The 11,141-nt window shown below is 42.9% G+C and overlaps 1 protein-coding gene across 3 annotated transcripts in view; it reads right to left on the bottom strand.

Annotated features, from left to right (window-relative positions):
• Positions 1–609: 609 nt before the first annotated feature.
• The window catches only part of SLC45A2 (solute carrier family 45 member 2), a 32,610-nt gene continuing 22,078 nt past the window's right edge, over positions 610–11,141 (bottom strand). For 2 of the 3 annotated variants that reach the window (XM_028097983.2, XM_088023526.1), the window contains exons 4-7: positions 8,157–8,300; positions 7,339–7,462; positions 3,218–3,432; positions 610–852 (exon numbers count right to left, since the gene is read on the bottom strand). In XM_028097983.2, the coding sequence (XP_027953784.1) occupies positions 631–852; positions 3,218–3,432; positions 7,339–7,462; positions 8,157–8,300 (705 nt within the window). In that variant the 3' untranslated portion in view covers positions 610–630. The remainder of the gene's footprint in view (positions 853–3,217; positions 3,433–7,338; positions 7,463–8,156; positions 8,301–11,141) is intronic. The other variant, XM_088023525.1, reaches the window with a different exon arrangement.

The following is an 11,141-nucleotide window of genomic DNA, read 5'->3' as shown; positions in this document are numbered from 1 at the left end:
TCATACCGCATATCACCCAGAAGAGATCAAAATTCAAAATTTGAAATATGGGTTTCTACTGAATGCGCATTGCTTCCCAACTATCATAAAGTAAAAAAAAAAAAAAATTTGTTAAGTCGAACCATTGTAAGTCAGGGACTATCTGTCTACATGAGCAAATTAAATATAAATTAAATTTGAGTAAATTAATTATCATAAAATAAATCAGCAGTATTTTGAGTATTGGTGAATTAATGAAAAATATGACCCTCTGACAAAATACGGACCTCTGATTAAAAAAAAAAACACACATGATAGAATAAACCCAATTTGTCAGGTGTAGAACCAGTCTGCTTCTCGAGTTTTGTCAAGGCCAGAAATAGCCTGAGATGGAGGCGCTCTCTCCCACACTCAACCTTTGCCCCAGTGAATGGAGGCAGAGCCCAATCTTTTCTAAGATAAATGATGCCCGAAACCTGGAAACTGTTGTGCAGAGAGCTGGCAGAAAGTGAGGTGTGGGCAGACCGCTGAGGCTGAGGTCTTATCACAGGGCATCCAATGGGCAGATCCTAAAACTGCGGAGCCAGAAAAGAGACTGATTTCCTGCCATGGACTTCCCTGTGTCTGAGGGAAGGGACAATGTTTATTGACCTAATCCACGTATCTAACAAAGAGAGCCACAAAACAGGAGCCGATCAGCGCCAACGCAGAGGCCGTGATCACCACGATGACGCTCCCAGCCTTGCTGACCAGAAAGCCCAGGCCACCTCCAACCAGGATCTGAGCCAGCTGCACCATGCAGGTGAGGACGGCGCAGGCCAGGCCCTGCCCTCTCCCACCGCCGTCCGGGCTCCCTCCCGGGGCCTGCTGTCTCTGCAAGGGAAACACAGGAACACACTTTATCTACAGGAACTGTGCTTTAGGGCAGAAGTTGGCACACTTTTTCTGTGAAGAGCCAGAGAGGAAATCCTTTCAGCTTGTGGGTCCCATGGTCTTGGTTGCATCTACACAACCTGTTCAAGACCAAGTCTTAAACTCCCCTGTTAATGCCTAGGAAGGTTAAATGGTTAAGATATGCAAAATTATCTCTTCCTAAGAACTCAATAAGTAGGGGCACCTGGGTGGATCAGTTGTTAAGTGTCTGCCTTCGGCTCCGGTCATGATCCTGGGGTCCTGGGATCAAGTGCCGCATCGGGTTCCCTGCTTGGGGGGAAGCCTGCTTCTCCCTCTCCCACTCTCCCTGTTTGTGTTCCTGCTCTCGCTGTGTCTCTCTCTCTCTCTCTGTCAAATAAATAAATAAAATCTTTAAAAAAAAAAAAGAAGTCAATAAATACAATGTAATGGAAACTCAATAAATATGCCATTCCTTTCCTTCCATCATGTTAGAAGTTCAAATATGTATAAGAAGGGTATTGAAGCACAGATCTACATAGGAGAAGCAACATTAAAAAAAAAAACACACACATTTCAACCTTTCAGAATGCAGTTGGTCTGAATTGGCTGATAATGTTGCCATTCATTGGGTGTCTTTTATGTGCTGGGCCTTACACAAGATTCTTTGGCTTGTGTCACTTCAGTGCTTCACCGCATCCTCCCCTCCTCCCAGGATGCACACATTATCATCCACATAGAACAACAATAATACTAACTACCATTTTTTGAGTCTTTCCCAGGTGCTAGGTAGGCATGATGCCAGGCACCCCACTTGCACTACCTTGTTTAACTTCATTTCCCAACCACTCCTTAAGGTGGGCTTATTTTTCCTATTTGCTTGATTAGGAAGCTCAGGCCCTGAGAGTCTGAATGATAATTCCTATATCATTAAGTAAAAAAAAAAAAGCATTGTGCAGAATAAAGCACATTATACTTTGAATATGAGAGGAAAGATAGGAAAACAGATCCATACTTGCTTGATGTTCATTTTAAAATACTGGAAGGATAAACAAGACAAAGAAGCACCTAGCAAGGGGCTCACACGGGCCCTGGAGGGAGAGAGGAGAGGTGTCAGCGGGAGCCACTTCGGGAGTGCGCATGGATATGGTTGGCATTGTGGAACCATGTGAACATACTGCCTTACCGAAAAAGGAACTCATTTTAAGTGATATTTAATATCACTTATTTAAAAAATAATGATATATATTTATTAAATGATATTTAATAAATAAACGAATAACACCCCCTGTGTCACACACCTGCAAAGTAGGGGTGGCAGGATTTGAATCCAGGTTTCTCTGAGTCCAAAGCTTGTGTGTTTTGCCCTGGTACCACCTAACTTTCTCCTAGGAGGGACGGTTCTTCACGATAATTGTCTCTAGCAGCAAAACCCTTGCGTGCATCAGAACATCAGTGACACTGATTGCCAGGGCGGGTGAGGACAGCCACAAACTCTCGTTTGGAAGGTTCTAACTCCTGGTGCCACTTCGCTCTGTGGCCTTTGCCAGGTCAAGGGATAGAGAAAGCAGTGAGCATTGCAACCACAAAAATTTGTTTCCGCAGCGTCACACTGTGATAGAGTGAGCTGGAAGTTACCTCTTTAGCTCTTGTATCACTACTCCAGCTAAGGAAAGGTGATGCCTATTTTCATGGAGGAAAAAGTGACATCTTTTGAAAAGAAGAGGTGGTCTTCTTAGAGCAGAAACACCCAACCCACTGTTGTTGGGGGGCAGCATGGTGCCTTGCCCTCCAGCCTGAGCTTCAAGGCAGAGATGGGGCAGGCCTCCCTGGAGGCAGCTGGTGGGTGACCACCTACAACCTCAGCTTTCCTCCTTGCACACAGGGTCTGACTTGCTAAAAATCTGGTCTCTAAGGGAAATCTCCTACCTTTAACCAACAATTCCCAGAAATTCCACCTTGCAGCCATTGGGGTGGGTGCAGGTGCTGATGCAGGTGAAATGCTGCAGGTGCATGGGACATGGGGGCAGGCGTCAGAGTCCCCAGGTTCCCCTTTCTTTGTCTCTGTGTGACAACCATGGTGGGCTTGTTTCTCAACATTACCAAGCCTTCTGTTCCTAATCAGATACCGGAGGGTAACTGGACCTGCTCTACTGCTCTCCAGGTGCCCAGGGCTTCCGAGTAAGGAGGAGGGTGTGGGCTGGGAAGGCGGTCATGCTTTGGCCAGACCATCATTACATTTGGCTGGGCATTTTAGAGTTGCTGTTTCAAGACCCTGATTCTCCAGCTTTGCCCTGTACTTTCCTACCACATCCCCCCAGCCTTCCGGTGAGGTTCAATGACGCACCTTCTCCTCCTGCTCCTCGCGGTGGTACTTGGCAATGAGGTTAAAGGGCACAGTGTATAGAGTACTGGACATCACACCAAACAAGGTACACAGAGCCAGGGTGGAGTAGACGTTCGGGAAAAGCCCAATAAATCCTGTCCCCAGGCCAAATAGCAAATACCCCATGAAATAAAGACCCTTTAATCCGATGTAGGATACCAAAGGTTTCTGAAAGTCTGTGGGGAGAAGAAAGAAAGAAATTACAGCTGGAAGTGCCTCACAGCATTTGGTAATTTCAGACAATCTTTTCTTTTGAAGATTCACTTTTTTTTAGGAGCTTTCCTTTGATACCGAATCAGGAACCAAAGAACCTCCTTATCTGTGCTTCAAAATAGCTGGCTTTTGGAATCGGTTTTAAATCCTGTGCATGCAGAGGGCTGGAAATTGCCTTGCTAGGTTGGTTTTTTTCCCCACAAGTAAGGACCAGGCGCCGTTCTGGCAGGCAGCTGAATAGCAACAGGATGCAAAGAGGTGCTGGAAAAGCCCACCTTGGCTGTGGGACTGTGGGGATGCAAGACATGGAAGAAGAGTGGGTCCTTCGGATTCACAGAGTCTGACCTAACAGGACACAAACAACAATCCTGGCCTATCCTGGCCCCATGGCCCAAAGTCAGGTTGGAGGCAAATGAAACAACCAGATTTTAAGAATGATCCAAGTCATCTGGTCCCTCCACCTCCATTTGAATGTCATCTGCATACCTGAGAATGAAGCCAAAAATGTTCTTTGTCTAAAGACAGGTTCCCTGACTTGCCAACACTTCCCAGGCTGGTGAGGGGCCCTCACTGAACCCTGCACCTCCCCATTGCGGGCTCCCTCCCTGTCAGTCCATTCCCATCACTTCTCAAAACCTCAGGTTCCTCATCTAAAAAAAAATCTAAACAAACAAATGGAACTAATAAAACCCCTCTTTGTGGTTGTTGTCAGGATCAAATGAGATCCGACGCTTGTGACATCACTCAGCCCAGTGCCAAGCACACAGAAGACATCCCGTTAATGGTGGCTATTGTCATTTCAACAAATACAGTCTCAGATGAGGCTGAAGATGGTTATCTCTCAACCTGGTTCCCCTCCCAGCAGGAAAATTTGGCTTGCTCATAAAAGTACTGTAGTAGAGTTCATTCTTAAAAACTGAAAATCCTGCTTTTCCTATGTTTTCCACCATGGTAGGAAAATTCCCTTAAAAATTTCAGTCATTTGGGGCACCTGGGTGGCTCAGTCATTTAGCGACTGCCTTCAGCTCAGGTCATGATCTCAGGGTCATGGGATCAAGCCCTGCATCGCATCGGGCTCCCTGCTCAGTGGGAAGTCTGCTTCTTCCTCTCCCGTTCCCCCTGCTTGTGTTCCCTCTCTCGCTGTGTCACTGTCAAATAAATAAACAAAATCTTAAAAAAAAAAAACAACTTCAGTCTTTCTTTTTTAAATAGCTGTTTCTCATCCATAGGCTCCCTATCTTTCCCCTGGCCATTCTACTGGAACACGAACCCAGGGGATGAATGATAAAGACCGAAATGTGTCTATTCAAGAATGAAATTCTCCCTATCTGTCCAAATAACTGTTGGATTCACATCACAGAGACAAAAAACCTAATCTGTATTACATTTGAATCAATTATGAGACTAAATACTGTCTCAGATCATCCCATGGAAGTCAAAGCTCTGAAAATGACAAGTGGGCAACGTTGCTTCCTCTTTTAAGTTCATACCAGCCCTCTAGGGATGGTTGAGAGAAAAAGCAGTATAGAGCTAGGTCAGTTTCTGTTTGCTTAATGATTATATTTATACAAAAAATGTAATTTTTTGTTACATTTTGGTAGGTGTCTCACTACCTAAAAGACACCATCAGTATTCACTGGGGAAATGCTCTCATCCAATATGTAGGCCAGCCAAGAAGAAGGCAAAGAAGCATAAAGAGCTATTTGGAAACATAAGTAACTTCAGAACAAAGTCCAAAAGCCAAGCAAAGAATCCTTTATCCATGAAGAGAAATCATTAAGTGTAAGGGTAAACCTGACTCATCCTCCACTGGGTCTAGTACCCAGTCATGGTTATGTCCTCACACTGGTTCTCTCATTAGGACTGGAGATAAATGACGGATTTAAGCACCAGCTATGACTAGTAGTGTCAGATATGATAAATTGGCTACATTTCAGTACTCAATATTGCTATTTTCATGGATCTAAGTAGGCTTGCTATGCAAAAGGAACTTGAAAATACCATACCTCACCCTCCACCATAGCAGCCAGATTGCCCTGCCAAACTCCATCTGGATAGAAATTCTAGATCTGCATCTGATGTTATGTGATGAGTCCAAGATAGAGGGTGCGCTCTGAACTGAAGGAAAAGATTGATTCTGCTCAGGGTGGGTTGGAGTGCAGGGGGAAAGAACTTGGAAGATTTAACAGACAAGGCCCATTGGAGCTGAGTCTAAAAGCATGATTAGCAGTTGTCTAGATGTGGAATTAGAGAGAGGATCTAGAGAAGGAGAAACCAAAGGCAGTAGGAAATACCCAGAGCTGAGAAAGTCTGTGTAGTGAGTCATGAGGGGTAGTGAATCTGAACAGGAGTGAGAGAGGTCAAAGTGTGAATGGGACCAAACTGAAAATCATGGAATGTCAGGCTGAGGACTTCGACTTTATCTTATGGTCATGGAGAGCTCCTGAAGATCCTTAAGGACTGGTTGGTATTTTATGAATAAAATTTTAGCTCTAATTCAAGTGAAAGGGATCCCATAAGGGCGCCTGGTGGCTCAGTCATTGGGCGTCTGCCTTCGGCTCAGGTCATGATCCCAGGGTCCTGGGATCGAGCTCCGCATTGGGCTCCCTGCTTGGCGGGAAGCCTGCTTCTCCCTCTCCCACTCCCCTCTGCTTGTGTTCCTGCTCTCACTATCTCTCTCTCTGTCAAATAAAGAAATAAAATCTTAAAAAAAGAATTAAAAAAATAAACTTACTTTAAAAAAAGGGGTCCCATAAATTTATATATTAATATAACTTTAGAAAACTGTTCAAATAATAGTATATTGTACACAGGGCTTTTAGCTCAAAAGGGCCTAAAAATAGCATGCATTTTAAGCTCAGGTCATCATCTTGGGGTCCTGGGATTGAGCCCTGCATCGGGCTCTGAGCTCAGCTTGGAGTCTGCTTATCTGTCTCCCTCTGCTCCTCCCCTCATGCTCTCTCTCTTTTTCTCAAATAATAAAATAAATAAAATCTTTAAAAAACACAATAAATAAATAAAACCAATCACAGAAATCTCTTTGTTTGCAATGTCTTTACAACAAAAACTTAGCTAAGTGGGGGTTAATCAACTCCGGTCCCCACGGAAATCTAGTACCTGAGAAAGAAAGTTGTCATCCTCAATCCTGGAATAGTGCTCCTGTGACATACTTCCCTCCCCACCTGAACTAAGGTCACTTTGCATGTTAATTCTGTCACCTAGCATATTAACCATCCCTCCTATGTTCTGTCATCTACAGATCTAATAAGCATATCTGTGAAACTCCACCAATGATTTTATTCCAGTAGAACATAAACTTGATGCTAATCAAAACTCAGAGCCGGGACTCTAGCCCTTGTGCATCTAATATTCCACCATCTTGTTTACAAGATTTCCTTTTATTTTCCAGGGAACTTTGATCAAGAACCCATGGACCACAAGGAAAAAGTAATCAATGAGGAAAATAACATAGAATTCAGTATGGCAAAGGATACTTCTTGTGGTCCTTTCTAAGGGAAGAGTTTTTCCTGATCTCCATACATTTATCAAGAATCTGGTATTTTATTTTATAGATTTATTTATTTGAAAGAGAAAGAGCAAGCATGAGTAGGAGGGGCAGAGGGAGAGGGAGAGAAAATCCGAAGCAGACTCCACACTGAGGGAGGAGCCTGACATGAGGCTCGATCTCATGACCCTGAGATCACGACCTGAGCCCAAACCAAGAGTCAGATGCTTAACCGACTATGCCACCCAGGGAACCCAAGGATCTGGTATTTTAAAGAGCAAAAAAATAAATATAGAAATATAAAACCCATGATTCTGCTAGACCAGAGCCCTCTAGAAGATACCTTCAGGAGGAAGAGACTTACAAGAATAAAGTGAGGAAAACACGGAATTGATGCACAGGCCCCAACATCCAACCTCGACCCCTCTTTCATAGATGAGAAACTCTGTGGAGTTGTGTGCACCGTAGGGATCTCCTTGGTACACAATCTGAAAGAGAGATTTGGGACCATTGAGATACAAATGCAGTGTGGTAGGGACTCCCTTTCATATGCTCTGCTTCTCCAACCTTGGGGAGTGACATGTCCCTGCCTGGGGGCCCTTCCTAAGACACAGAGCTCATTCTCCCATGACCATATCACCCCTTTCATCCTTTTATACTTCTAATCAAGGACCTTCCGGAAGTCCTAATGCCATCAAATCTAAACAATATTTCCCTGGATCGTTAACACCCTTCTTTCTGCCTAACATCTGGCCCCTGCCTGACTTAGGCAACCCTGCCACCCTTCTTCCGATAGAGCCAACAGGCTTCTGACTCATCTCCACGCATACCATTCCTATTGCTGCTTAGAATGTTTTCTCCCTCTTCTCTCTCTGTCCAACTCCCATTCACCTTTCAAGGCCTGGATCGTACTGTACCTCCTTCATTAAGCCAGCCATGACTACTACAGCTCACACTGATTCTTCCCTGTCTGTTGTATTTGATCAAGTACTGGTCCCATAGAGATGTCTAGGGTGTAGTAACTTGGTTCCAGTTCCTGCCTGTAAGACAGCTTCTTGAAGGTACTCTTTCTTACACTCTTACTGTGCCCATCCTAAGGGAGAGCCCAGAAGAAATTCGACAGGTGTTGAATGATGGATTGATGTGCAAGTCAATGAGTATGTGCACAGACACGTTTATTACCTGGCCCATGAAATCTGTAAAGAAGAGCATGTTAGATAGGAAGGCGGTCCATCCAATGAAGTGGCTGATGCAAAGGCAGCGGTAGTGGGGAGGCATATTCACCAGCGCCCTCAGCAGTGACTTCATGGTCATTGCCTTCCTAGTCTGGAATAAAACATGAAACAGGTGTGACCTTCAGTGCAGACATGCAGCCAGCTGTGTGAGCCAGAGCACACAGCCATGTTACATATCTGTCAGTCGATTACCCCACAGAGTCATACTTTCTCAGCATGGCACCAAGGTTTCCACGGAGAGGTCTTATAGGAGGTGTTCTGTTAAGTATGTGTGGATATTTAGCAGTTTCAGGCCCCAAATATAAGCTTTGGAGACCTAAGGGTAAAGGGACTGGAAATGGGGCTTGCTTTGGGCCAAGATGTAAGAGATATGTAGCATCCTGTCTTTGAGTGACAGAACAACTACACAAGGACAGAGCTCACAGATCTAAGCTAGACCTTAGATGATTATAATTCTTAGCTTTCTTGAATCTGAAAGTGTGGTAGGCTGAATTCTAAGATGGCCCCATGATCTCTGTCCCCTGGTGTTACCCCATAATTATGTTTGTTACATGGCAGAGGGATTTTGCAGATATAATTAAGGTTACTAATTTCTTGATTTTTAGTTAATCAAAAGGGAGATTATCTGGTGATTCTAACCAAATCACATGAACCCTTTAAAAAGCAGAGAATTTTCTCCAGCTAGGAGCAGAAGAGGAAGTCAGAGAATTTCAAAGCACAAGGGTTACTGGTTTTGAAGGTGGAAGGGGTCACATGGAAGGGACCTTAGAGAGGACTCTAGGAGATGAGCGACTCCTGGCCATCAGTCAGCAAGAAAACAAGCACCTCAGTCCTATAACCACAAGGAACTGGAATCTACCTGAATGAGCTCAGAAGCCGATTCTTCCCCAGTTGAGCCTCCAGATGAGAATGAACCTCCATCAACAACTTGATTTCAGCCTTGTGAGACCCTAAGCAGAGAACCCAGTTGAGCCCACCCAGAATTCTGACCTATAAGACTGTGAGATAATAAATATGGTTTTAAGCTGCTCAAGGTAACTTGCTAGGTAATTTGCTAGGTAGCACAGAAAATTGATACAGTGAGCCAATCAGCTCCCTGTTCTTGGTCAGGTACCGCTTCCCAGTTTATTTCTCTGGATCCTGCCATGAGCCAGCACATATAAATGAGCCCTATGTGGAGTCAGAGGTGAAAACAATATAGGAGACACCCACACACACATACACACACATACCCACATTCTTTATTTTTTTTTAAAGATTTTATTTATTTATTTGACAGAGAGACAGAGGGAGGGAACACAAGCAGGCAGAGTGGGAGAGGGAGAAGCGGGCTTCCCGCGGAGCAGGGATCCCAATGTGGGGCTCAATCCCAGGACCTTGAGATCATGACCTGAGCTGAAGGCAGACACTTAATGACTAAGCAACCCAGGCAGCCCCCCACATTCTTTACTTTAGACTTAAATTATGTTGAAACCAAAGACTACACTATTTTTTTTTTGTATCAGAAACCTTGAGAAGATGAGAAATTTTGAACTATTGACACAACTGTTTTGAAATACAAAGAATAAAACAGCTTTCGGCATCTTGTTATATAAGAGAAGAAAGAAACCTTGGGAATATTAAGACACTGAGACTATAAACATCAGTCATGGTGGGGTGATAGGTCTTTCTTGTCAGATCTTTATTTATTCTGAATCTCGACATAATGATATTGAGTCCTGGCTAGTTTATTTATAAGGTGGTCTCCTGGGAGCTTCTATTTTAACTATAACAACATATTGTTTTATAGCTCTTAACTTTATATAATAATGCTTTTTACTTCAATATTTATTGTGGAAAAATATATTTACTTATTGTAGATTTGGTACATAAATTGAGTTTTTAATTTGTTAGTTTTGTAGTATTTAACCTACTGGCCATGACTAAACTGATCTTATACATTCATCCCCACCCTTATGCATGAGGAATACATTCCAAGACCCCCAGTGGATGCCTGAAACTGCACATAGTACCAAAACCTATACAGACTATGTTTTTTCTTATGCACACCTACTAATGATAAGGTTAAATTTATAAATTAGACACAGTATGAGATTAACAACAATCATAAAATAGAACAATTATAACAATATACTATAATAAAAGTTGTGTGAATGTGGTCTCTCTCTTCCAAAATATATCATTATGTTGTACCTACTCTTATTATTCTTGTGATGACATGGGATGATAAAATGCCGATGGGATGAGATGAAGTGAGGTGGATGACATGGCATTAGGCTACTACTGACCCTCTGATGATAAATCAGAAGGATCATCTGCTTCCAGATGGCAGTTGACCACAAGTACCCAAAATGTGGAAAGTTAAGCTTCAGATAACCGGGAACAACTGTGCCTAGTCAGTATTTAAAAAGTATAGACATTCCTTTGGAATTAGGAAAAATAACTTTTTTGCATGTAAAATATGGTAACTGTCAAAATAAATGTTGACTGAAAAAAAAAAAAAACCCTCAGTGAAGGCTTGTTACTTTTTATTTGACCATAGGAAGAAGCTAAGGGTATAGAACAAAAAAACAATGGGGGCTCCTGGCTGGCGCAGTTGGTAAAGCATACAACTCTTGTTCTCAGGGTTGTAGGTTTAAGCCCCACGTTGGGTGTAAAGATCACTTAAAAAAAAATAAATAAAATCTTTAAACAACAACAGCAACAGCCTGAGTTTCATGCCTCAGACTAAGTGATTTATTTTTACTTTTCTTCTTTTCTTTCCAAAAATGCAAAATTTTGAGACGTGAATGTGGCCAGCAAGTATTCATCCTCATTCCAAATATTAATTTATGCTTCTGCCTTATACATAATTTTCATCCTACTTTCATTGTTAATCTGTTTTCCTTTCATCCAAAAATAAATATGAACTTTCAAATTGTACCTAGTAGTT

Source organism: Eumetopias jubatus, unplaced genomic scaffold (genome assembly GCF_037043125.1).
Source record: "Eumetopias jubatus isolate StellerSeaLion01/CBP00866 unplaced genomic scaffold, mEumJub1_p1.0 scaffold_5, whole genome shotgun sequence".
Taxonomy (NCBI): domain Eukaryota; kingdom Metazoa; phylum Chordata; class Mammalia; order Carnivora; family Otariidae; genus Eumetopias; species Eumetopias jubatus.
Note: the sequence above shows the minus strand (reverse complement) of the source record. Positions and strands in the feature narration are given on the sequence as shown.